Source organism: Geotrypetes seraphini, chromosome 3, assembly GCF_902459505.1.
Source record: "Geotrypetes seraphini chromosome 3, aGeoSer1.1, whole genome shotgun sequence".
Lineage (NCBI taxonomy): Eukaryota > Metazoa > Chordata > Amphibia > Gymnophiona > Dermophiidae > Geotrypetes > Geotrypetes seraphini.
This window is the reverse complement of record NC_047086.1, coordinates 374659749-374686703: the sequence shown is the minus strand read 5'-3', so window position 1 is coordinate 374686703 and position 26955 is coordinate 374659749. Positions and strand designations below refer to the sequence as shown.

The 26955-nt window shown below is 43.4% G+C and overlaps 1 protein-coding gene across 3 annotated transcripts in view; it reads right to left on the bottom strand.

Annotated features, from left to right (window-relative positions):
- PSME4 (proteasome activator subunit 4) overlaps nt 1-26955 on the bottom strand; it is a 418332-nt gene that overhangs the window by 230143 nt on the left and 161234 nt on the right. For all 3 annotated transcript variants that reach the window (XM_033936116.1, XM_033936117.1, XM_033936118.1), the window contains 5 exons: nt 14388-14574; nt 10856-10945; nt 9868-9932; nt 9609-9759; nt 7892-7990 (listed from right to left, as the gene is read on the bottom strand). In XM_033936116.1, coding sequence (XP_033792007.1) covers nt 7892-7990; nt 9609-9759; nt 9868-9932; nt 10856-10945; nt 14388-14574 — 592 coding nt within the window. The remainder of the gene's footprint in view (nt 1-7891; nt 7991-9608; nt 9760-9867; nt 9933-10855; nt 10946-14387; nt 14575-26955) is intronic.

Genomic DNA, 26955 nt, shown 5'->3' with positions numbered 1-26955 from the left:
TTTCCAAGTATACATATTGAGATCTTTAAAACCATTCCCACAAGTTTTATGATGAAGACAACCTAACTATTTTAATAGCTGCCCAATAAGGGAAAAGCATATTAATTGGCAAAATTGTGCATTATTTGCTCAACACACAATTATGTATCACAATGCAGATTAGCTAAGAAAGAAATACAAAGCAGCTCATTATTATATGCACTGTGTCACCATGTAAATTCATGGAAAGAATCTTTTCATATTAGAGGCCCTTAAGGTGGAGGCCCATCAAATTTCGGTTTTGGAGCAAAAAATGCAGATGCATTTTCAGCTGAAAGTGAACACCCCACCCCAAACCAAAACTGCTGTCCACTTGGTCCCTTCCCTCAACTAAAACGACAGCTGCCTTCCTTCTACCCCCTGGCCTACCTTAAGAGCCCTGGTGGTCTACTGGCCTAAAAGGAGCAGGAGTGATCTCCAATCGTTCACTCTTACTATCTACCGAGATCTTCAGCAGCAATATGGTAAGACTGCAGCTGAAGATCTTGGCAACCATTTTGATGGTGGAAACAGCAGGTGCAGAAGGAATGGGGATCGCTCCTGCCCCAATTAGACCACAAGGGGTTAAGATGGGCCTGCGGGGTGAGGAGGTAGGAGGGCCGTTTTGTGGCTCTGTCTGTTCACAGGGGATAGGAGTAGGTGCAGTTCAGGAGGCAGGACTTGGCCAGCATAGGCCAAAACAAATCAGCAAATTTCAGCCACAGATTTGGTTTTGTCTAAAGCTAAAAAGCCTGGTATCAGTCAGCCTCTTTTCTAGGCATATTCTAATGTTTCTAGGGAACAAATTAAAGGAGCCAGTGCTAGATAGAAAACCTCTCCCCAATCCCTCTCAATCATTTTTTCAGCTAACTCCCTCCCCATCCCAATCCCCTAAGAACATAAAAATTACCGCTGCTGGGTCAGACCAGTGGTCCCTCGTGCCAAGCAGTCCGCACACATGGTGGCCCTTAGGTCAAAGATCAGTGCCCTAACTGAGTCTAGCCTTATCTGCTTACGTTCTGGTTCAGAAGGAACTTATCTAATCTTTTCTTGAATCCCTGGAGGGTGCTTTCCCCTATAACAGCCTCCGGAAGAGCGTTCCAGATTTCTACCACTCTCTGGGTGAAGAACTTCCTTACCTTTGTACGGAATCTATCCCCTTTTAACTTTAGAGAGTGCCCTCTTGTTCTCTCCACCTCGGAGAGGGTGAACAATCTCTCTTTCTCTACTAAGTCTACTCCCTTCAATATCTTGAATGTTTCGATCATGTTCCCTCTCAGTCTCCTCTTTTCAAGGAAGAAGAGGCCCAGTTTCTCTAGCCTCTTACTGTACAGCAACTCCTCCAGTCCCTTAACCATTTTTGTCGCTCTTCTCTGGACCCTTTCGAGTAGTACTATGTCCTTTTTCATGTACAGCGACCAGTGTTGGACGTAGTATTCCAGGTGGGAGCGCGCCATGGCCCGGTACAGCAGCATAATAATCTTCTCTGATCTGTTTGTGATCCCCTTCTTAATAATTCCTAGCATTCTGTTCGCCCTTTACACCACTGCTGCGCATTGGGCGGACAGCTTCATTGACTTGTCTACAAGTACTCCTAAGTCTCTTTCCTGGGGGCTCTCTCTGAGTACAGCACCAGACATCCTGTATTCATGTATATGATTTTTGTTACCAACATGCATACCTTGCACTTATCCACGTTGAACCTCATTTGCCATTTCACAGCCCATTCCTCAAGTGCGTTTATGTCTTGTTGTAGGTCTTCGTAATCTTTCTGTGTCCTCACTACTCTGCTTGGGTCTGTGCTCTTCAACCTATTTATAAATGACCTGGAAACTGGTATGATGAGTAAAGTAATTAAATTTGCAGATGATACGAAGATATTCAGAGTGGTGAAGATGCAGAAGGATTGTGAAGACCTGCAATGTGACATAAACACGTTCGAAAAATGGGTCGCCACATGGCAAATGAGGTTTAACGTAGATAAGTGTAAGGTGATGCATGTCAGTAACAAAAATCTTATTCATGAATACAGGATGTCTGGTGCGATACTCAGAGAGACTCCCCAGGAAAGACACCTGGCAGTACTGGTCGACAAGTCAATGAAGCTATCAGCGCAATGCACGTCGGCAGCGAAAAGGGTGAACAGAATGCTAGGAATGATTAAGAAGGGGACCACGAGCATATTGGGGAAGATTATCATGCCGCTGTACCGGGCCATGGTATGCCCCCCACCTAGAATACTGCATCCAGCACTGGTCGCCGTACATGAAGAAAGACACGGTACTACTCGAAAGGGTCCAGAAAAGAGCAACTAAAATGGTTAAAGGGCTGGAGGAGCTGCAGTACAGTGAGAGATTAGAGAAACTGGGCCTCTTCTCCCTTGAAAAGCGGAGACTGAGAGGGAACAAGATCGAAACATTCAAAATAATGAAGGGAATAGACTTAGTTGATAGAGACAAGTTGTTCACCCTCTCTAAGGTAGAGAGAACGAGAGGACACTCTCTAAAAGTTAAAAGGAGATAGATTTTGTACAAACGTAAGGAAGTTCTTCTTCACCCAGAAAGTGGTGGAAAACTGGAATGCTCTTCCGGAGACTGTTATAGGAGAAAACACCCTCCAGGGATTCAAGATAAAGTTAGACAAGCTCCTGCTGAACCAGAAAGTACGCAGGTAAAGGTAGACTCGGTTAGGGCACTGGTCTTAAAACCAAGGGCTGCCATGTGTACAAACTGCTGGGCACAATGGATCACTGGTCTGACCCAGCAGCGGCGATTCTTATGTTCTTAACAACTTTGTATCGTCCGCAAATTTAATCACCTCACTCATCGTATCAATTTCCAAGCAATTTATAAATATGTTGAAGAGCACGGGCCCGAGCACTGAATCCTGCGGCACTCCACTCGTGATGCTTTTCCAATCCGAGTATTGTCCATTTACCCCCACTCTCTGTTTCCTATCCGCCAATCAGTTTTTAATCCACATGAGTATATCACCCTCGATTCCATGGCTCACAATTTTTCAAAGTAGATGTTCATGTGAGACCTTGTCGAACGCCTTCTGAAAATCCAGATATACACTGTCGACCGGGTCACCCTTGTCTATCTGCCTGTTTACTCCCTCGAAGAAGTGCACTAAGTTTGTTAAGCAAGATCTTCCTTTGCTGAAGCTGTGCTGACTGGTCCTCATCAGATTGTGTCCGTCAAAGTGATCAATGATGTGGTCCTTTATTAGCGCCTCTACCATCTTTCATTTTACCAGTCAGACTCACTGGTCTGTAGTTTCCCGGATCTCCCCTCGAACCTTTCTTGAAGATCGGCATAACATTTGTCACTTTCCAGTCTTCCAGAATCCTTCCTGATTTGATCGACAGATTGGCTATTAGTTGAAACAGTTCAGCTATAACCCCTTTCAGTTCTTTGATTACCCTTGGGTGGATGCTGTCCGGTCCCGGAGATTTATCATTTTTAAGCCTATCAATCTGCCTGCATACCTCTTCTAGACTGACCGTCGACCTTGTCAGTTTCCCGTCTTCATTTCCTGTGTATATTGGATATATCCTCTTCGGTAAATACAGATGCAAAAATTGTGTTCAATTTGTCAGCGATGGCTTTGGCCTCCTTTAATACTCCCTTTATTCCATGGTCATATAACGGCCCCACTGCTTCCTTCGCGGGTCGTTTCCCCTTAATATATCAAAAGAACGGCTTAAAATTTTTTGCCTCCTTGGCTATTTTGGCCCCTCTCACCAACTTATGGCACTTGCTTTGAGTATGTGCTTTTTCCAGTTTTCGTCTTTTTCCATTCCTTAAACGAAGTCTTCTTGTCTCTGATAGCTTTCTTCACTGCTACAGTGAGCCAAGCCGGTTCCTTGTTCTTTTTTCTCTTGGAACCCTTGTTGATATGCGGTATATATAGATTTTGCGCCTCGGTGACTGTGTCCTTCAAAAGGGACCATACTTGCTCTAGCATATTTACAGTGCTTATCATCTTACTAATATTCTTCCTTACCATGACTTTCATCCTTTCATAGTTCCCTTTTCGGAAGTTCAGTGCCGTGACTGTCGTTCTGGATTGATTTTTTTCTCCCTGTGTCTAGGTTGAAGTGGATCATATTGTGATCACTGTTTCCCAGCATCCCTTCTACTTCTATACCTTAGAAACATAGAAATAGACGGCAGATAAGGGCCCACGGCCCATCTAGTCTGCCCACCTTAATGTCCCTCCCCTACCTTTGCCCAGTGAATAGATCCCATGTGCCGATCCCATTTGGCCTTAAAATCAGGCACGCTGCTGGCCTCAATCACCTTGTGCCGGTCCTTGTGCCGGTCCTCGTAATCCATTTAGAATTAAGTCCAGAATTGCATTTCCTCTAGTATTTTCCTTGACAAGTTGTTCCAGGAAGCAATCACCTACAGCATCCAGGAACTTGATCGTCCTACTGCAGCTGGTGTTGCCTAAGTTCCAATCTATCCCCAGATAATTGAAGAAGCCCATGATAACTGTGTTACCTCCCTTGCATTCGTGTTTAATCTTGTCCATCATTTCTCCATTAGTCTCTTCGGATTGCCCTGGAGGTCGGTAGTAGATGCCGATCTTCGTATCCGTTCCATTTGTTCACGGTATTTTGGCCCATAGACACTCCACCTTATTGTTTCCGCCATGTTCTCTCTGGTAGATTCAATTTCCTATTTTATATATAGGGCAATACCCCCACCTTTTTGTCCTAATCTGTCTCTGTGGTATAACTTGTATCCCGGTAGCACAGTGTCCCAGATGTTGTCCTCGTTCCATCATATTTCTGTGATGCCGATGATGTCTAGGTTATCTTTTTGTGCCTTAGTTTCCAATTCTCCCATCTTATTCCTTAGCTCCTTGCGTTTGAGTACATACACTTAAGTTTGCGGCCTGTTACTTTCTTGCATTTCCTTCCCCCTTTTGTCTCCCTCACTTCCGTCCCTTTCGATCCGTCGGGATTTCTATCTTGCCTATGTTCCGGTAAGTCTTCCCTGCAATCTTCTTGCATGGTATCCTCTGGGTATACCGTTTCCCGAATCATCAACTCTTGATCGACTGTCAGCTTTCCCCTTCTTCTTAGTTTAAAAACTTCTCGATTTCTCGCTTGATGTTGCTTGCAAGTAGCCTCGTTCCGTCTCTGCTGAGGTGGAGTCCATCCTTCCTGTATAGCTTGCTCTTCCCCCAGAACGTCGTCCAGTTGCGCACAAAGTGAAATCCTTCTTCCTCACACCAGCGCCTCATCCATGCGTTGACTACTTGCAGTTCCATCTGCCTCTTCCCATCGGCCCTGGGTACCAGCAAGCTCTCCGAGAACGCTACCCTCAACGTTCTGGTCTTCAGCTTCCTTCCTAGCATCTGGAACTGGTCTTTCAGTGTTTCCCTGCTGTAGTTCCTGTTGCTCACGTCGTTTGTCCCAAAGTGGATCACCACTGCCGTATCTCCACCCCCCCTCTTCCGCCCCTTCTGCACTGTTGATGATCCTGTTGATGCGGCTCACTATATCTTCCACCTTGGCTCCTGGTAGGCAGCTCACTGATCCTGTCTTCCTCCCGCTATGTGGCTGTCGACTTGTCAGATAATGGAGTCCCCCCCGATGATTGCTGCTATCTCTGTCTTCTCAAGCCTCTCTAGCCACAGGTCAGTGTCCTCAGTGTACTTCTATCTCTCTAACCACAGGTCCGTGTCCTCGGTGCATTTCCATCTTTCCTCATCCCGGCTTGCACTGGACTCCTCTTCCTGTGCGTTCCCTCTGCTATTTCCAGGTCCCGCTGCTGTGTCATCTATTCCTTTCTTGTGGTTGTCCTCCAGGTGGTCCTGTTACAACTACCTATTCACTACCCCCATCCCCCAAAGCCCTATACAACTTACCAGTGTTCTCTCTGCTAGGTATTTGGGGGAAGGGGGCAGAGCAATCCCGATATGCTCCTGGCTCAGTGAATATTGGCTTCAAAATGGCCATTCAGTCTCTTAAGTGTAGTACTGTAATGCTACCATAAGAGGTCAGCCTGCCAATAAGTTCAGAATTATTCACAAGCAGGACCCAAAGATAGGCAGAGCTCTGAAGTCTCAATGTGTGGTTGAGAGTTTTAGATTTGTTAGGAAATGGGCAACATTCTGGAAAAGAGGGAGCTTATTCCAGAAGGACAGATAAGGTCATAGCAGAGAGGCTAATGAATTCTTTGCATTGGTTCAGCCAAGAGAAGTCTTGCATCAACAATCTGTCCCATTTCTTTGAATGCATGACTAAACATGTGGATAAAAGTGACGCGGTTGATGTAGTGAATACAGATTTTCAGAAAGCTTCTGGCATAGTTCCTCAAGAGAAACTCCCTGAGAAAATTAAAAATTCATGGCATGTGTGGATTAGGAATTGGTTATTGGACAGAAAACAGAGGATAGAGTCAAATGGCCATTTTCCTCAATGGAGGAGGATAAATAGTGGAGTGCCACAGTGTTTTGTACTGGAACTGGTGTTATTTAATATACACATAAATTATATAGAAACTGGAACAAAAAGTGAGGTAATTAAGTTTGCAGATGAGACAAAAACTATTCAAAAACACATGCGAACTGTGAAAAAGACATTATGAAATTGAAGACTGGGCATCCAAATGGCAGATGAAATTTGATGTGGACAAATGCAAAGCGATACACATCAGGAAGAATAATGCACATCACAGTTACCTGATGCTAGGGTTTTACCTTAGGAGTCAGAAAAATATCTGATGTAATTGTAGTCACTACACTGAAATCTTCTGCCCAGTGTGCACTGGCGGCCAAAAACCCAAACAGGATGCTAGGAATTATTAGGAAAAGGATGATAAATAAACCAAGAAGATTATAATACCTCAATATTGCTCCATGGTGTGACATCTTCAGTATTGTGCTCAGTTCTGGAAGTCACATCTCAAAAAATATATAGCGGAACTAAAGGTTAAAAAAAAAAAGCAACTAAAATGATAAAGGGGATGGAACTCCTCTCATATGAGGAAAGGCTAAAGAGGATAGTGCTCTTCAGCTTGGAAAAAAAGATGGCTGAGGGAGATATGAACAACAAATTCCTGAGTGGTTAGAATGGGTAAAAGTGAACCAATTATTTGTCTTTCAAAAAGTACAAAGACTAGGTGGCACTCAAATGAAATTACATGGAAATACATTTAAAACAAATTAAAGGAAATTTTTTTTTTTTTTTAATTTAATATTTATTGAATTTTTTCAATATAATCAAGCATAAAACTTGTACAGAAAGGAAATTCAGCAAGAAATTAATACAAATGAAAGCATATATAAAAGAATATCAAATATAAGCATAAATTTCTACTCAAGTCCTCAATCAGATTAAGGAAATATTTTTTAATTCAAAGAACAGTTAAGCTCTAGAGCTCATTGCCAGAGATAAGGTAACAACGGGTAGTACGTCTGAGTTTAAAAAAAGTTTGGCTAAGTTCCTGGAAGAAAAGTTCATAGTCTGCATTGAGATAGACCTGGGTGAAGCCACTGATTGCCCTTGGATCAGTAGAATGGAAAGTTGCTACTGAGTTTCTGCCATATACTTGTGACCTGGATTGGCCACTGTTAGAAACAGGATACTGAGATAGATGGACCATTGGTCTGATCTAGTATGGCTATTGTTATGTTCTTATGCATGTAACCTATATGTGAATTTTCAGCAGTATTACTTGGACAGACAGTGCTGATGAAAAAAACATAACTTTAAATGTGCAAGTCATCATTTCAAAGTTCAAGAGTGACCAAGGTGAATATTTATTATTTGCCTGAATAAGTTTGGTTTGTTTTTTTTAATTGTAGCACCATTAAAACTGATAAAAGTCAAATGAGAAAATTAATACTTTCTCACCTTTACTGCAGCTCGACACATGTCAGCAACCATTCGACCCGAAACTCTGGTTTCAAATATGTTTGAAACAGCAAAGTTATAAACCTTATCCAGGGCAACCTTAGAGTAGAACATTTCCAGATTTATCAATTAGAATAATATGCCATTAAAACAGGAAAACTATTCTCTACTATACAGAATTCTGATTAGCACAAACTTACTGCCCTAACTGAACCTTGGAGAGGGGATGCTGTTGAAATATTTATAAATAAATATAACAAACATAACAGATATTTTTTGTTCATCAAGGAACTTTAACTTTGTAAAAGATCAGAAGCAAATTTGTGCAGTAATAAATTTGAACAGCTTATGACAAGGATGGATTTTAAAAGTATTACACTTCCCCCTCCGAATTCATGGTTTCAGCATCAGCGGATTCGGTTATTCGCGGTTTTAAACCCAAAAACCCATTTAAATTTTGTGGGCTATTTTAAGCCCTATAAGCCCCCCCCCCCCTTAAGCCTTACCTGGTGGTCTAGCGGGTTTTCGGGGCAGGAGCAATCTTCCCATGCTCCTGGCCAGTGCAGATTGCTCACAGGAAATGGCTCGAAATAATAAGTAAGCTCAAGGCAGCCATTTCCTGTGAGCGATCTGCACGGGGCAGGAGCGTGGGTAGATCGCTCTTGCTCCGAAAACCTACTAGACCACCAGGTAAGGCTTAAAGGGAGGAGCTTACAGGGCTTAAAATAGCCCAGAAAATTTTAATGGGTTTTTGGGTTTAAAACCGCAAATAACTAAATCCGCCAATGCTGCAACCATGGATTCAGAGGGGGAAGTGTAATACTTTTTAAATCCATCCTTGTCATAAGTTGTTCAAATTTATTACTGCACAAATTTGCTTCTGATCTTTTGCAAAGTTAAAGAAGTACCTTGGGGAACAAAAAATATCTGTTATGTTTGTTATAGATAAGGCTTTAGGGGGGGGGATTACAGGGCTTAAAATAGCCAGGGTGAAGCGGGGGTTAGGGGCAGAATCGACCCAAATATTATTCGCGGTTTTTTTAATATTTGCGGGCCGGCTCTGCCCCTAACCCCTGTGGATACAGAGGGAGAAGGGTACTCAGAAAATAATTACTAATGAGGAAAATATTTTCTTATTTATTAAAAAAAAATGATTTTCAATTTAATGAAAGATTACTTTAAATAAAAATCCTGTCATATTTCAACAGCAAATGTGTCAAAATAACTAGGAAATGTGCTGAATATGATCTGCTGCAGGAAAATTAAGCATTCCAATGGTTGTAAGAATCCATACAGTATTAAATATTTAAGCTAGATAAATCAGCAGAGCTTAGTACTCATTTCTTCATGTACACAAACTTAGAACTAGTCATGGATATTAAATAAGTTCATTTCCTACAGTCTGATTTTATATTTTGGTGCTTTATTTCTCTTCATAACTACCTGGCCTAGCATCCAAATGGGTACATTCCTTTAACCATATACTCCACAGGCAAGAGAACAGTATGCATGCTCCAATCAGCTGCCAGCAAACAAGGGATCAATTGTACAAGATTGCAGAGCAAACCAGCTGAAGAGCTGGCCAGTATGCTAACAGACTCAAGTTAATTGCTTGGAAGTACATAAGCTGAAAAACATTTCGAATGGTATCTTGCAAAGTTGAAGATGAGAAGGATAAGCCTCTTAAACACAAAATCTTCACAATGAAGTTTTTTACCTTGAATATTTCTATTGAACACTGGGTGAGGATTGTACTAAATGTGGAGGAGAGGCCCAACTCCACTAAACTCTCCAAGTGCGTCATCTTTTCTGTTTCTGTCTCTTCTCTTGTTTGCTCAAGCGAGCTGCTTTCTATGAGTGCAAAACATCTGCACAAATAGTAATATTTTTTTAAAAAACACACACATGTAAATCAATAAACAAGCTAAACAATTTCATATACCTTATATAACATTTCACATTCATAATAAACTCACCTGTCTATAAACTGTAGTACAAAATCTTCAAATTCTGCAGTAGCTGAGCACAACTCTCTCTCCACCTAAGATACCCCCAGTAAACAAAAAGCCATGACTAACAGTTTTATTTTTAAACTATTGCATTCTGCCTATGAAAAAATATTCAAACCAAAAACACTTCGCAGTCCTAGTACAATCCATCATCCTCTCCAGATTGGATTATTGCAATTCTATCTACCTCAGCCTAACCAAGAAAAGCCTCCACAGACTTCAGCGGATTCAGAACGCCGCAGCTAAGCTTGTTTTCGCGAAAAGCAAATTTGATCACGTCTCACCACTCCTGTCTAAGCTCCATTGGCTCCCAGTAATCCCCAGGATCCACTTCAAATGGCCTACAAGATCCTACATGGCATCCTTCCTGCCGTTATCCCTCTATCCTGGAACTCCCCAACCCCTACTTCCTCCAGATCCTCCCAAATTTTTAAACTATCCTTCCCTTCCATAAAAGGTATTTCCCATGTAGGCAAACTTGGGTCATCCCTCCCCTTTAGAATCACTGAGATCTGGAATAACCTCACCTCCCCTCTCCGAACCTCAAGCTCCCTCCAACTCTTCCGCAAACACCTAAAAACCTGGCTATTCTCAAAACTGTAACACTTCCCCCCTCTTAGGCCTCTCACCTTCCCCCTTTACACCTAACTCTTTAATCTCTCCACTGTAGTTCCTCTCTCATCTTTCTTCCTGTAAACCGTGCTGAGCTCCGCATTCGTGGAGATGGTGCTGTATATAAACCCAAGGTTTAGTTTAGTTTAGTTTATACATAAGCAAAAGATTATCTAAATCTGATTTAAAAATAAAATACTAAAAACTCAGAGTAACAAATGTATTTGTATCAAAGTGCTTTTCAATGCTGTTCTTGTACAAATGTATTGTTTTATGTGCACTCATTTGTTGAATGAAAAAAATATGCTCTTTTAGCTATATGTGTTTAATAATACAGACTTACCTCAGGGAGGTCATTCCTTTCTTGTAGCACAGATGAACAATCTACTAAAGGCACCAGAGTGGAAAATGTAGCAATGAATTGGAATGTGATCTGTTTTGGAAAGGAAAATAACATTTTGCTCACACTATATACACTACATCAGGGGTGCCCACACTTTTTGGGCTTGCGAGCTACTTTTAAAATGACCAAGTCAAAATGATCTACCAACAATAAAATTTTAAAAAAACACAAAGCACATTGTACGCATAGAAAATGTTAATTATCATTCCTATTCCAGGGTTTTTCAAAGAGGGCAAAGCAGATGACTCTATGCACTATCACCTCAGTAACAACCATACAAAAATAGACAAATATACCCCCTCCCTTTTTACTAAACCACGATAGCAGTTTTTACCGCAGGGAGCTGCGCTGAAAGCCCAGTGCTGCTCTCGACGCTCATAGGCTCCCTGTACTAAAAACCACTATTGCAGTTTAGTAAAAGGGGACCACAGTGTAAAATATAGACAGCAGATATAAATTCAGACACATTTTGATCACTAAATTTAAAATCAAATCATTTTTCCTACCTTGTTGACTGGTGATTTCATGAGTCTTTGGTGCACTTTCTTCCTATGACTGTGCATCCAATCTTTCTTCCCTTCTTTCAGCCTGTTTGCTGCCTCTCCTCCAGAACCTCATTCCCTCCCCCAACTTTTTCTTCCTTTCTCCCTGCCCTTTCTTTCTCTCTGCCTCCCTTTCTTTTTTTTCTGTTTCTCTTCTTTCCTTCTGTCTCCCTGCCTGCCCTTTTTCTTTCTTTCTCCCTGCCTTCCCCCAAGCCACTGCCATCGGGGACCAGGACCCAAACTGCCATCGGGGACCAGGACCCAAACCGCCACCAATAACAGGCCCGAAAGCCGACGACGCCCCAACCTCTCCCTGCTTCGGCCGACCAGCATCGCGATCGAGCTGTTGGGGGAAATGCTGCCGGGTCCTGCCTTCGTGGAAACAGAAAGTAGGCAGGACCCGGCAGCAAGAAGAGGAAATGCTTCACTAACATGTCTTCCGCCTTAGCCCGTAGTGAACGCTTGCTTCAGGGCTCTCAACATGTGCGTGCCGGCTTCCCTTCTCCCCCCTCCCCCCACCCCGGCACGCACACTTTAGAGCCCGGAGCATAAGTTCGCTACGGGCTGAAATCTCCAAGCCGGTATTTTTTTTTAATGCTCAGCAGCGGCGGCAGCAGCTAAAAGGCCCTAGGGAAAACACCGAGGAAGGATGATCGGCCCGGTAGATCAGGACGGCAACACTAGTCTATCACAGAGCCCGGGATGGGCTCCGCGATCGACTCACGTTGCCTTCCTGAGCTACCGGTCGATCGCAATCAACGTATTGGGCACTCCTGCACTACATATTCTGGAAGTAGGAAAGGTAGGCAGGCATCTATTTTAGAACTGCTTTAGAAATAGACATAGGTGGCTATGTCTCTTTATAAATAGAGCAGGTACAAGAGAAGAACCCTTTGTCTTGGGATAAAGATGCACAAACAGGAGAAAGACAAGGTGGATGCAACCAAAAATGGGTCTTTATTAAATTGTACAAACGTTAGAATCCCAACAAGGATCCCTGTTTTGGCGCTACTAAATAACGCCTTCCTCAGGGGACACTTGTATATAGTACAAACGCTAAGGAAGGTGTTATTTAGTAGCGCCGAAACAGGGATCCTTGTTGGGACTCTTAACGTTTGTACAATTTAATAAAGGCCCATTTTTGGTTGCATCCACCTTGTCTTTCTTCTGTTTGTGCATCTTTATAAATACACATGAAACGTGCAGAGATTGCAGCTAAACTGTTCTGGTTTTGGAGTAGCACACATGTGAATATTCTATGAACTATACAAACATTTCAAAACTCTGCCCACACTCTGCCCTCAGGAGTATCAACACACAGGTCACATACAAGTCCACGCCTTCCTGTCGCCACACATACTTGTTTGTTTGTAGATTTACCAATGTAAAATTCTATAGCTTTAGACCCTACCATTTTGGCACCTGTCAGATGGCCTGCTCTGGATTTACTTCTTTATTTCTCATCCCAATGATTTGATGCATTTCCTTCTCTGAAGAGTAATTTGAAGGCAGTATATCAAATGCCATTGAAACTCGAAATACTTTACAAAATTACCCTCACCATGACAAACCAAAGAAACTATAAACACTATCACAGCTTAACTACAGGGCTGCCATATACCATAATCCATTAATATAAATAAAAAGTGCACCTCCTAGAGAAATGAAAGATTATTTTACTCCAACTAGAAGCTCATCAAAATCAAGACAAAAACTGCAAGATCATATGCTCCCCCCCAATCTACCTGTATAAACTATTAAAGTTTAAAAAAATGAATAACAGGTAGAATTTATCCCAAGGTTAAAGATATCCCATAAACACAGTAAAAAAAAAAATCATTTTTATCACCCATTTTGACACATTTATAGTCAAAATGCTTATTACACTAGTGAAGCATTTCCTAATAAATACAAGGACTGATAAGCATCAATGAGCTAGTTAAAGTTAACAGGGTTTTTTTATTAGATATGTGCATTTATTTGAAACTTAGGAAATGTCAATTTTTTTCCAGTATCTTCGATAGCACACCCTATTTATTGCTCAATAGACACACTATAAACAGTGCACATTGATGAGTAAAAGGCTGATTCTATATAGGATGCTGGTCTCAGCAGCCACCTAAGTGACAGCTGAGAATCGCACACCGGTGTCCTATAAAGAATCGCATCTGTCCAAATGCCTAACACCGCCTAACCTGCCTAATTCTATCACTGGTGCCCATGTCACAGGCACTGGTTAGAGAATTACATTGCTGCTGAGCTGATCGCGGCAAGGGAATCTGCCTGCTACGATCAGCTCAGTGGCTGTGGCAGGGAAACCCCACCCCCACAAAAATCCCCAGCAGGAGGGATGCCCAATCCCTCCTGTTGCAACCTCTCCCCCCCCCCCCAAACATCCCCAGCAGAAAGAATGCCCAGTCACTCCTGCCACCACCCCAAAACAATCCCTCCTACTGGAGATGTTGTGAGGGTGCTGGCAAGAGGGACTAAGCATCCCTCCTGCCAGGGATTGTTTCTGGGTGGCGGCAGGAAGGATTAGGCATCCCTCCTGCCGGGAATGTTCATGAGGCTGGGGTTTTCCTGTCATGGCAGGGAGATTTCCTTGCTGCAATTAGTTTAGCAACTGCGTCTATTTGAAATGTAGGCAAGAACAGAGGTGTAAGTAAAAGCAAAGAGCTTTCATATTATTTACTTTACTAGGCAAAATGTATAGCATTAACATGGAATGCCTCATATGAAGGAAAAAACTATTAGGTGTAAGCTGAGACCCAATCATCAATTTAACTTTTCAAAACATTTAATACCAGCTAAAAGCATTTATTTCATACCCTAAAATATTCTGTCCAGTAATTTTCAAATTAAGCTAAAATATAGAATTTCCAATTTCAAACTTCTATTGGTTATTTAAGGACAGATACTTAAGTACTCACCATGCATTTGCTAAAATCATTTGGATCCACACCAGGCAAAGCTCTCATTAATAGAGGTAGCATGTGCGTTGGACCTTCAGGAAACCATTTTCCACCTGATACCAGACTACGAGCTATACCAATTACACAACTTAAGGTGGCAGTAAGCTGGTGAGGTTCTGTTAGTGTTTCTTGTGCTGGATATGTTCTAAGAAAATATTGAAACAAAAGTATAAGCCTAAAATACACAATTAAAGGATTTTGTTGTAACTTTCACTTTTTACTTAAAGTTCTGACCCTGAATGTAACAAGATTTTTTACCTCTTTTCTGCATCTACAGTTTTCTCTCAACCTTCTTAACCAACAACTCATGCTAACTAACATAGAAATATAGAAACACGGGGGGGGGGATCACATGATGGCGGCTTCTTGAGTGGACATCTGAGCACAGAGCTCTGTTCTGATTCCCCAATGAAACCCTCTATATCTTGATATTAACCTGTGCAAAAACTTTTCTATTCGTCGCCAGCAACTACCGCCATTGTGGTGACCTTGCTGCTGATTTGGAGCATTTTCTGTCCAGGGCGCGGGACATGCCACTGAAGACTCCTAAACTTACAAAGAACACCATGGCCTCCCTCACCAAAATGGCGGGGATACAGACTGAAGCGCCAGCAGATCGATCTACGAATGCAGTATTGCTGGTGTTTATGCTGCATTTGTCGCAATTGCTAGATAAGCTTCCTAAGCTGCACACCTCCATGGAGGAAATTAAAGATGTAGGCCAAGCAGTGCAACTTCAGCAAGTGGAAGAACACGTGTCTGCACATGAGGACTAGCTGGAGGCTTCGGATGGTCGGTTTGCCGCTCCTGAACATCGAGTGTGCCAGCTACTAGAAAGAGTTGAGGACCAGGAAAACCGGGCCCAGAGAAAGAAACTTCGGCTCGTAGGAGTCCCTGAGATGATTAAGGATTCTGCCCTTTCTCAATTTGTGAAGTACTGGTTACCACAGGCCTTGTGCTTCCCGGATCATGCTGGTTCCATGGTGGTTGAGAGTACATTGCGCCAGAATGGTGACAGTACCACCAGGCTACGGCCAGTTTTAGCATGCTTACACAATTATGCGGTCAAAGCACGTCTCTTGGATCTTTTAAAAAAATCCAGAGCTCTAGAATATGAAGGGGCAAAACTCTTGTTATTCCAGGACTTTTCATCTAAGGTAGTTGAGCAGCATCGAACATTCACACCTTATTGCTCGCAATTGGTCATTCGGGGTATTAAATTTGCTTTTCTATACCCGACTTGGGTTCGACTGACTCATGATAATAAAACTTTTACTTTGGATAAAGCGGAGGAGCTGAAACGTTTCATTGTCTGCTGGCACCATAGAGGGCCTGCTATGTGACTTTCGCACCATTTTGCGACATGCTGAGTGTAGGCATACTGGATGGGAGATTGCTGGTCATGTCTGTAAATGTAAGCGGGTGTCATGCTGGCTCAGCTGGGAGGCTGGTATTGATGCTCAATGCCTGCAGTTGTATCATTTCTTAATATCGGTGGGATTGTTTGATTCTGGGTGATATCAAGATCACCAGTTTAAATGTAGATGGATTGCATTTTCTGTGAAGTGCTAAAAGGTACTACATTAATGTAATAAGTTGCACGTAAATATATTATTATTGCAGGAGACCCATCTTAGTGTATCAGAACATGCTAAGCTGAAGAGAGACTGGGTGGGTGAACTGGCCTTCACCTCCTATAACAGTAGAGGGGGGGGTTCTTATTCTTTTACACAAGAGCCATTCATGTGTATTGCACAAACTTATCCAGGACCCTGAGGGGCGCTTTGTTATCTGGGCTGGGGAATTCCTGGGGAAGCCATGTTTTTTGTCCAGTGTATGCCCCCAATGTATACTCTCTCAAATTTTATCTACATTGGTGACAGCCCTCACCCCTTTTTCGGAGTATCAACTAGTTCTGGGTAGGGACTTCAATATTACTGCTGACCCTCTGAAAGACTGCAAGCCTCCTAAGCCCAGGGTGAGGGAGTGCGAGGATAAAGGGGTGAATTTTGTTGTGTACCAATTGGGCCTTGTGGATGCCTAGCATACTCTTCACCCTGATGAGAGTGATTTTACCTACTACTCTTCAGTCCATAAAGCTTATAGCCGCTTGGACTATCTATTAATAGCTCCCTCTCTTCTGTCCTGGTGTGACGGACTCACATTGAGGACAGTGTGGTGTCCGTCCATCATGTGGTCTGGCTGGAGATGCGTCACCCGCAGGCCTCTTGTAAAACTCGCACTGGGTGGCGCATGAACCCCACTCTGTACCTGGACAAGGAGTTCCGTATGTACTTGGGGCAACAATGGGATTGTTTTTTGGCAGAGAATTCACCTTCTGATGTCTCCAATGTCACTTTCTGGGAGGCCAGCAAAGCAGTTTTGAGGGGTAAAATTAAAGAGTACACAGCACGCAAGTGTAAGGCACAGGACCAAAAGTTACTGGAACTGGCTCAACGGTTGCGAGCTGTCAGCGATGACTTGCACAAGCAGGGGCAGGGCGCTGACCGATGCTTGCATGCCGAATTGCATCACTAGATCAATGCCCTCAGAGAGATACAGATGTACAAGTATTGTTTGCATAGATGGGTAATAAAGTTGGGAAGTTGTTTGCATCCCTAGTTAAACAGAGAAAAAGTAGACATCCTATCACTAGCATTCGGGTGGCTAATGGGTCGGTGGTGACAGCACTGCCGGACATTCAACAGCAATTTGTTGCCTTTTACCAAGCATTATATGATCAGGGTAGTTGTGATGTGGAACAACAGGCTTACTTTTTCCAGGGGTTACAGTTACCTACTTTGGGACACAGCCAGAGGGACTTACTGAATGCTCCTGTTCAAGGGTTAGAAATTCAACGGGCTATAAAAGCATTCAAGCTTGCAAAAGCAGCAGGGCCTGATGGGTTGGGCCCCCAAGTATTATAAGCTGCTGTGCAATAAGGTGGTGGGTCCCTTTCAGGCTTTGTGTAGTGCCCTGTGCTCTGAGGGAATGCCCCCACAGGAGCTTACTCATGCAAATATTGTAGTCCTCCCCAAGCCTAGTAGGTTCTTACCGGCCTATTTCCCTGTTAAACCAGGCTATTAAGTTGTTTGCTGCTATAATGGCCACTAGATTGGGAAAGGTCCTGTCTTTACTGGTTCACCCAAATCAGGTGAGTTTTGTGCCTGGACCTTTGGCTAATGTCTTCCGTGCATTCTCCATGCTGCAGAATCTCAAATTATTGCGCCGGAGCAAAGGCCAGGTCTTTAAGGGGGGGTTTCTGGCTAGGGCGTGTTCTTTGTATAACCGTCTTACAGTGCAAATTTTGGTAAATGGGAAGCTTACATCCTCTTTCACTCTTGCCAGGGATCCAAGGCAGGGATGCCCCCTTTTGCCGATGCTTTTTGTTCTTTCCATGGAACCTCTGGTGGCAAAGATTCGACATCACCAAACGTTGCAGGACACTGATCTGGGGTCCCAGGATTTTAAAATTAACCTCTTTGCCGATGATATGCTTATATTCTTGGGGGATGTGGAATGGGGGGATGCCCCTGTTAATCTCTACTATTTGTCAGTTTGGGGCATTCTCTGGTTTGAGAATAAATTTTGACAAATTGGAAGCGTTGGCGGTGTTCTCTGGATGTACGGCACAGGTGACCCCACATTTCCACTGCAGTGGTCCCAGGGCTCATTAAAGTACCTTGGTATATATTTGCATTCTGACCTTAGGGTGGTATATCAACAGAATATTGTGGATAAATTAGATTCTATTAAGGTGTTATGTAGGCAGTGGCAGGACTTCCCTATTTCTTTTTTGGGCAGAATCGCTCTTAAGATGGTTATTTTGCCCAAAATGTTGCACCTGCTACAAATGACACCCCTTTGGATTAAACAGTCTAACGTACAGGTGTACAAAGGCACAGTCTTCTCTTTCATCTGGTGTTCTAGACAGGCGTGAATTATCACAAACTTGTCCGGGACCGGGCTAGGGGTAGCATGAACCTTCTGGATTTGCACCTTTATAATATGGCTGCACATTTGGGCTGGGTGTATGAACTGTACTCCGGAGAGTCGTGGTTTGCACCGACTGACTTTTGGCGGGTGTTGGCTGCCCTGGTATCAGCATTTAATATCTTGTGGAGCGGGGCTGGATCTTGTGCCTCGTTGATTAAGCCCTTGCGGAGTGCCTGGTGATGGTGGAGGGGCTCATTGGGTGGTGTTACCGGCCCCTCGCCTTTTTTGGAATTTGTGGATAATCCTATGTTTCCTGCAGGGTCGGATAATGTTTTCTTTCTGACAGTTAAGTAGGGGGGCTGTCGTTTTGTGGGACAGTTTGTGGAGCTTGGTTCTGGGTTGGTCCCATCGCTTCAAATGTGCTGGGAGCGTTGGCAATGATTCGCTAGGTCTTTGATACCTTATTTCCAGCTTAGAAGTTACTGCTCTGCGTTACATACAGCTGGAGATATATTACCCACCTTCTCTTCTTTGATGGACCTTTCTTGCTGTTATTCCTATCTCTAATATGCTATTAGGGTGGGACAAGTTGTGGAAAACTTTCAAGCCCCCGCGAATTTTGGAGCAGATTCAGGGCTGAATTGGGGAAGGAAGTTACCGCTGCTGAATTAGCTATTTGTTTTGTGGAAGTTGTCCAAGCCTCATCCAACGTGGGTCTTCATGAGATGCATCTTAAAATTGTGCATAAAGCTTACGTTACGAGAGGCAAAGGACACCGGAAGGGTCTATGGCCCGATCCTAGCTGGCATCATTGCACGGTTTCCCTGGGCATGATGGTGCACCACTTCTTGGAATGCCCCTTTTTTGGGGATTTATGGATGGAGGTAATCCACACAGTGGAGAATATTATTGGCCAGGCCTTGTAGTGGTCCTACAGAACTTTGTTGCTGGGGGTCAAGAGCCTCTTAAATGCAGCTGGACTTGAGGAACCTTACTGACACTTTATGCTGGTGGCCTTCAGGCTCACTAAGAAGGTTATCCTGCAGCACTGGATGTGTGATACGCGGCCCACTGTACATCAATGGCGATCTTCTTTGTCCCAAATGGCAACCTGGGAGCGTTTGCATAGGAAGGGCATGGGGAGTCATCGGCAGGAGCTCTATTTGGATTGTTGGCGCACAGTTTTGGACTAGGTCAGAGTCCTGGGAGTAGGGGGAGTATGGGGGGGGCGGTCGGGAGGGTTGTTTTTTTTCTTTTTTCCCTCTTCAAAAATAAAAACTAGAGCTTGCAAGGGGATTTGAGCTGGGGGATCTCCGCTGGGGTCCCTCTGGCCTAACGGTTGTGGGTTTTTCCTGCTTTTTGTTGCTACTGTTACTTTGTTTTTGGATAGCTTGTTAATGTTAGATATTGATGCTGTCTGTATTTCAAGCCGCAGATGTTGTTGTGATATTCTGTTCTTCTTATTCTCTGGTGGACTGTTCTCTTTGCATTGCTTCTTCAATAAACATAATATTTAAAAAAAGAAATATACAAATACTATGGCAGATAAAGACCAATGGTCATCCAGCCTGCCCATCCAAAGCATCCACTATTCTCCATCTCTCCCTAAGAGATCCCAAGTGCCTGTTCCATGCCTTTTTGAACTCAGACAGTTTGTCTCCTGCACTCTTAGGTTATCTCATTACTGTTTTATTGCACCTATCCAAACTAATCATCTACATCCCTAATTTTCCAAATATTATCACTTGGATCACACATCTGCACTTTTATTTAACCCTTTATTTGGCATTGTTGCTCAGAAGCAACATCTGTTTCTATGGCTCTTATGGGAGATTTGCATCTCCAAATGCCTGTTACCTTGGAACTGTTGCTCTCATTCAACATCTGACAATTAAAAGACTGACTTCCTTGTTTCACATCTAAAGAACTGTAAGGTTAAGGCGGAATATAAATCACTAATGTGATGATGATGATTTCACATTTATTGTTCTCTGTGACACCTGCTTTATTATCTTCAGTTTTATCCCCTATATCTACTTTGCTCCCTTCTAGCGTATATACTCAAATATAAACTGGGATTTTGGGGCCCAAAAATGGGAGTCCTTGTTTATATTCGGGCCAGCGCCCCCTTCCTGAATTATTGTAGGCTGCCGCCAGGCTCTACACTCTGTCCTCCCTCCCTACCCTGAACTCGTACCTCCTCTGCCGATCCTTGGTGGTCCAGAGGTGCAGCAGGCAGGAGAGAGCATTCCGCTCTCTCGCCTCATTGCTACCCTGGTTGGTGGTGGCTGCCGCGAGATCAGGTTTCTTCAGCCACTGAACAGCAATGAGCAGGCGCGTGCTTTGGCGCTCCTGCTCAGCGGCTTCCTGACTGGCTACCACAAATCCGCAGGAGCCAGTTAAGAAGCTGCTCAGCGCCGAGCTGGAGCGCCAAAGCACGCTCCTGCTCGGTGCCACTCAGCGGCTAAAGAAACCCGATCACACGGCAGCCACCACCGACTGGGTTAGCAGTGAGCCAGGAGCACGGAAAGCTTGCTCCTGCCTACTGCACCTCTGGACCACCAAGGATTGGCAGGGGAGGTATGAGAAGAGGGACAGGGTGCAGAGCCTGACAGGAAATGGAGGGGAGCTGGGTGCAGAGCCTGACAGGGGGGGGAAGGAAGGAATGGGGCTGGGTGCAGAGCTCGACAGGGAAGGAGGGAGGGAAGGGCTGGATGCAGTGCCTGGCAGGAAGGGGGCTGGGTACAGAGCCTGAAAGGGAAGGAAGGAAGAGGGCTGGGTGCAGTGCCTGACAGGGAGGGAGGGAAGAGGGCTGGGTGCAATGCCTAACAGGGGAGGGAGGGAAGGGGGCTGGGTGCAGTGCCTGGCAAGGAGGGGGGCTCTGTGCAGAGCCTGGCAAGGAGCGGGCCGGGTGCAGAGCCTGACAGGGCAGGGCACTTAAATATTAAGCCGCCCGACTTATATTCAAGTAAATCATTTTTCCTCCTTTTGGGGGGGAAATGTGTGTCTCGACTTATATTCGAATAGACTTATATTTGAGCATATACGACACCTCAGATTTGGTGGACTTGGTATCTCCTTCACCTACTCTGCTTCATCTATCCAAGTAATTAATATTTAAATACTTTTTTCTACCAATCTTGTACAATATTACCACTCACCACGTTTTGACATATTGCAACATTTAACATCAATTGTACTGCATCTGTTTACTTCAAAATATTCTCATATACAAATTAGTTGAAAACCTTTAATAAATTAGACTAAAGACATTTGATACAAATATAACACAAATAATGTTTTGTAAATGCAACTGAAAGGATTAAAGTGCTAGCAGGGGCCCTATGTGTACCCTGCTGGGTCTCAGAGGCAGGGCTCAAAAAAGAAGGGAACTGTCAGACAATGTCTAATGAAAGGGATTTAAGGCAATCCACAGTCTAGCAGTTAGTTAGTTCTTTATTCTATATTTTCTTTAGGTTTGGAGACATTTTAATAACTTTAAATTTAGTGTCATCAGAAAATGTTATATTTCATTAATCATTCATATCTCAAGATTTTTTATGGACATGTTGAACAGCACAGTTCATGTAGATAATGGATCATGTAGATTCTGTATCTTGACTTTTAGGGAGTTTTCAGTGTTCAAAAGGACACTGCCTTCTAACCTGTAACTCCTAAATTTTCTAAAGTATCTTTTATGAGGGTCTTTTTCAAGCAACTCCTGGTTGAAGTAGAAGAGTCACCTAATAGAGCACAGGGCTGAGAACCTGGGAAGCCATGGTCCAAATGCTATCAATACATCTTTTAAATCTGGGCAAGACACAACCCTTTAATGCTTCAAGTACAAAAAGATAATGAGCCTTTGGGGACAGAGAAATACCTATTATAACTGAATGTAACTTGCTTTTAAATACTAGTGAAAAGGCATGAAGAAAAGGGCATGGACCTGCAGCAGACTTCAAGTTCAGGGAGAGAGGGCTTGCAGGTCACTATGAAGTAAATGGACAGAAGTACTGTCAAAGCAGGAAATGTAAGTTAAGAGTGCTAGGGATGCTGAAAACCTGCAACCCTGCTATGGCCAATTACTTAGTCACTGCACATGTACGTATTGCATTGTACTGGTCACCAAGTAAGTTAATAAGGACTATGCTATTTATTTGGATTTATTTACTGCCTTTTTGAAGGGATTCACTTAAAGCAGTGTACAGCAATAATAAGTCAAACATAAGCAACAGACAGCACTAAAAATATTCAAATAATAATTCAAAGTATGCCATAGTATGCTACATTATAATGTCAACAAAATAAAAAATTTTAATAGAAAGCCTAGGGTATAAGCAAAAATGGAGCATATAAATAGATATTAACAGAGCAACAGGAGTAAAAAGATAACGGGACTAATTTAAAGAAGTTGCACATGAGGTCAGAATGGTGCTTGAAAATTCTTAGCTACGGTAGGAGTGGATAAACATGTCCTACTACTGTACACATAGCTGGTGTCAACTCCTTTTGTGTGTGTGTGATTAGCAAGTTAGCTATTTCTTCCATTAAAGGTCTGGTTGAAGAGTCAAGATTTTAACTGCTTCCTGAAGTAGAGATAGTATTGTGTTAAGGTAAATCTTTCAGAGTGCGCATTCAAGAGTATAGAAGCTGTAAAAAGCTCGCTGGTGGGTATCACATCGTGACATCCTTTGGGGAGAGTAAGGATAGGGATACTCCCTGGGAGGACCTTAATGACCTTGGAGGTGTATAGAGGGAGATCCTGTTCTTCAAGTACTCTGGACCATTTCCTTGAAGATCAGACACAGAGTTTTAAATTTCACCCTGTACTGTACAGGTAGCTAGCTAGTGAAGTTTTTGCAAAACTGGTTTGATGTGGTCACATAGTTTACAACCTTCTATTATTCTTGCTGCAGCATTCTGAATCAATTTGAGCTGGTGAAGACCCTTTGCAGTCAGACCAGTATAGAGTGCAATGATACGTTTCAATTGTATTCTGATTATGTGATTCATATTTGTACATTACTTTCAGCATTTTTGTTAAAGTAATAAAATTAATTGCATACACTACTTCAGAAAGGATAATGTATCACTATTATTTAGCCTAAATGGTGGCACTGTGAACTGTTCTAATAAAGAACGATTAGGTTCTTATCTTGATAATCATCTTCTTTGTAGATGTGTCTAACAGTCCTGAACGCTAGGGTTATGTATCAGAACCCGCAAGTTGTTTGCAGAATACTGTCAATCATCTTTGAACTCTACCTCCTTCCCAAGAAGCTGCTCCTGCTCCCTCAGTTTGTACAAAAGCAATCAAGTAGCACTGCAATGACAGACATAACTGGAAGGAGGGAAATGGGGGAAAATTCCCAATATTACAATTCTGTTATACTCTGTAACAAACATATCAACTAAAATTATAGCATTCAAGTAACTGATCAAAACAGATACCAAAACTATGTGCAACCAGCACTAATATTATATAGAGCTCATAGCTACTTGCATGTCCTGTTATCAAGCACAGACAAAGACTAGGTTTTACTTTCTTGTGTGTTTATTTTTTTTCAGCTCATCGGAAAGACAGCGAAGCCTCCAAATCCAGACTGATCTTAAGGCAGAAGGCAGGCAAAGCCCACTTACAGGATAGGGCTTCAGGACTACTAGACAAATCTATAAGAAAGATTATTGAGGTAAGGAGGAAAGGCGAGAGAGGGGAGATATGATAGAGAAGTTTAAATACCTACGTAATGTAAATGCGCATTGAGTCTAGTCTCTTTCATTTAAAAGGAAACTGCAATGAGAGGGCAAAGGATAAAGTTAAGAGGTTTTAGGCTCTGGAGTAATCTAAGAAAATACTTTTTTACAGAAAGGGTGGTAGATGCATAGAACAGTCTCCAAGAAGAGGTGGTGGAGACAGAGAATGTGTCTGAATTCAAAAGGGTCTGGGATAGGCATGTGGGATCTCTCAGAGAGAGAGATAATGGTTACTGTGGATGGGCAGACTAGATGTGCCATTTGGCCTTTATCTACCATCATGTTTCTATGCTTCTAATCTTTCTTTCTCGTGCAATATGCCTAGTAGTCCTGAATGCTAGGGATGTTCTAAAGCAGTCCCATGAGTCTAAGGCAGGCCCACTGAGCCTGCCTTCAGAAAGGAGGATTCAAAAGCAGTGTCTTTCCTGGATTCCATGTCTACTTTATAGAACCTGGTAAAGGTATGAAGCGTAGACTATGTAGCTGCTCTACAGACTTCCTCAGGTGAAAAAGCCCAGGTCTCCATCCATGAGGTTGCAACTCCTCTGGTGGAGTGTGTTTTCAATGCAATCGGCAGCTGCTTACCACAGCCCACATATGCGGAGGTAATGGCCATATTAATCCATCTGGAAATTGAGGCCTTAGACACCAGCCTCCTATTCTTAGCATGACTGGCCAGAAAAAAAAGATGAACCGATATGCGAAACTCATTGATAACTTCAAAGTACCAGAGAAGCACTCAGCAAATGAAACACTTTATCCTTTTTCTTAAGACTCTGTAGGGTGAAAAGTAGGCAAATAGACTTCCTGACTGACCTGAAAGGCAGAAACTACTTTCAGTAAGAAGGACGGAACCATGCATCAGGAAATCCCTGCTTCCGTAATCTTAAGAAATGGCTTCCTACAATACTAAGCTTGTAACTCATCTCACCAACATAATTGCCACCAGAAATACCATCTTGACCTTAAGATCCAGAAGGAAAGCCTCCTTTAAGGGCTCATACAGCATTCTACTGAGATCTTGCAATACAGTGTTAAAGATATCAGGATGGGAATGGGAGACGCACCAGAGGGCACAATCAAAGAGCCCCTATAATGAACCAGCGACATTTGGGTGAAGAGCCAGAGAACCTCTTTCCCCTTGAGCTTGGAAACAGGAAAGTACTACAATCTGCACTTTCAGCGATCCAACTGACAGACCTTTCTGAAGTCCCTCTTACAAAAAGTCCAAGACTATTGAAATCTAAGCTCAAAAAGGTTCTACATCTTCCACAGCACCCCAGTGCTGAAAGGACCTCCAGGCTTTAGCATAGGCTACAACAATTAATGGCTTCTTAGCTCTAAGCAGCATTGCAATGACCACATCCCAGTAACCTTTGCTTGTCAGGGCATTTATCTAAGAGTACTGAGCAATTTAATAAATTGCTCAAGACGCATCTGTTTGTTGAGGCTTTTTATGATGAGACATTATGATAAGATAAAATATTAAATCCGATTGTCTGTGGGGCCAATTGGGTGCCACTAGGACTACCAAACCCAGATGACTTGCAATCCTGCGAATGACGCAACCTAGCATGGGCCACGGGGGAAACATGTACAAGACCCCCCTTCTCCGGCCATGGATGGACTAATGCAGTGTTTCCCAACCCTGTCCTGGAGGACCACCAGGCCAATCGGGTTTTCAGGCTAGCCCTAATGGATATGCATGAGAGATTTGCATATAATGGAAGTGACAGGCATGTAAATCTGCTTCATACATATTCATTAGGGCTATCCTGAAAACCCAATTGGCCTGGTGGTCCTCCAGGACAGGGTTGGGAACCACTGGACTAACATGTCCATCTCCGTACTTCCGGCTCATATCTTCAGCTATAAAAGCAAGCCACCTTTGTGTTTACTGCTAAGGCCATCCGATCCATCTGTGGATGCCCCTACGACTGAACAATGGAGTGGAATGCCTGGGGGGACAGTGACCATTCTCCTAGGTCAAGAGTCTGCTGACTAAGAAAGCTGGCCTTCATATTTTCCACTCCTGCTATCTGTGCGGCCAAGAGAGCCTGCAAATGAACTTCTGCCCACCAAAAGAGGAATGGAGCTTCTAGGCATAAAGGGGCACTTCTGGTGACATAGTTGACATAGGTCACTGCTGCCACATTGACTGAGAAGACCCTGACTGCCTTGCCTTCTAGAGCCTTCTCTAGTGCCTGCAGCTCTAGGCAATTCATGGACCACTTCTGCTGAGTCAGTCACCAATGACCCTGAACTGGGTGTCCGTTGCAATGACCTCCCCAACCGTAAAGTCTGACATTGGTCGTTAGTATCTCCCAGGAGGAAATGCAGAGAGGCATGCCCTTTGAGAAGGAAAGCTTTCTGCAGCCACTACCATAGGCTGTTCCACGCTTCCAGTAACCACAAAAGTGGTACGGAAGTGATTCCATCTGAGGAAACCAGTGACAGAGGAGAGTGTCTTGTGTCTTGGAGAGGTTTCATGTGCACTCTTGCCCAAGGGACCACCTCTATGGCTGCCACCTTTGACCCCATGACCTGCAGATAATGTCATGCTTTGAGACTCTGTAGCAGGTCTGAAATCTGCTTCCAGAGCTTCAGTTTGCATGGCTCTGGAAGAAAAACCTGGCCCGAGGCCTTGTTGAACAAACCTCCCAGGTACTCCAGGAGCCGAGTCAATTCTAGTTCTCTCTTCTTGAAGTTAACCATTCATGCCGGGTCCTGGAGGAGTTGGCCCACTCTCAAAACTGCCCACTCTCCTTTCCTGGACAGGGATCTGATTAAGGGTGCACTTGCAGAGCTGTGCTGCTGCCACCACCATGACCTTGGT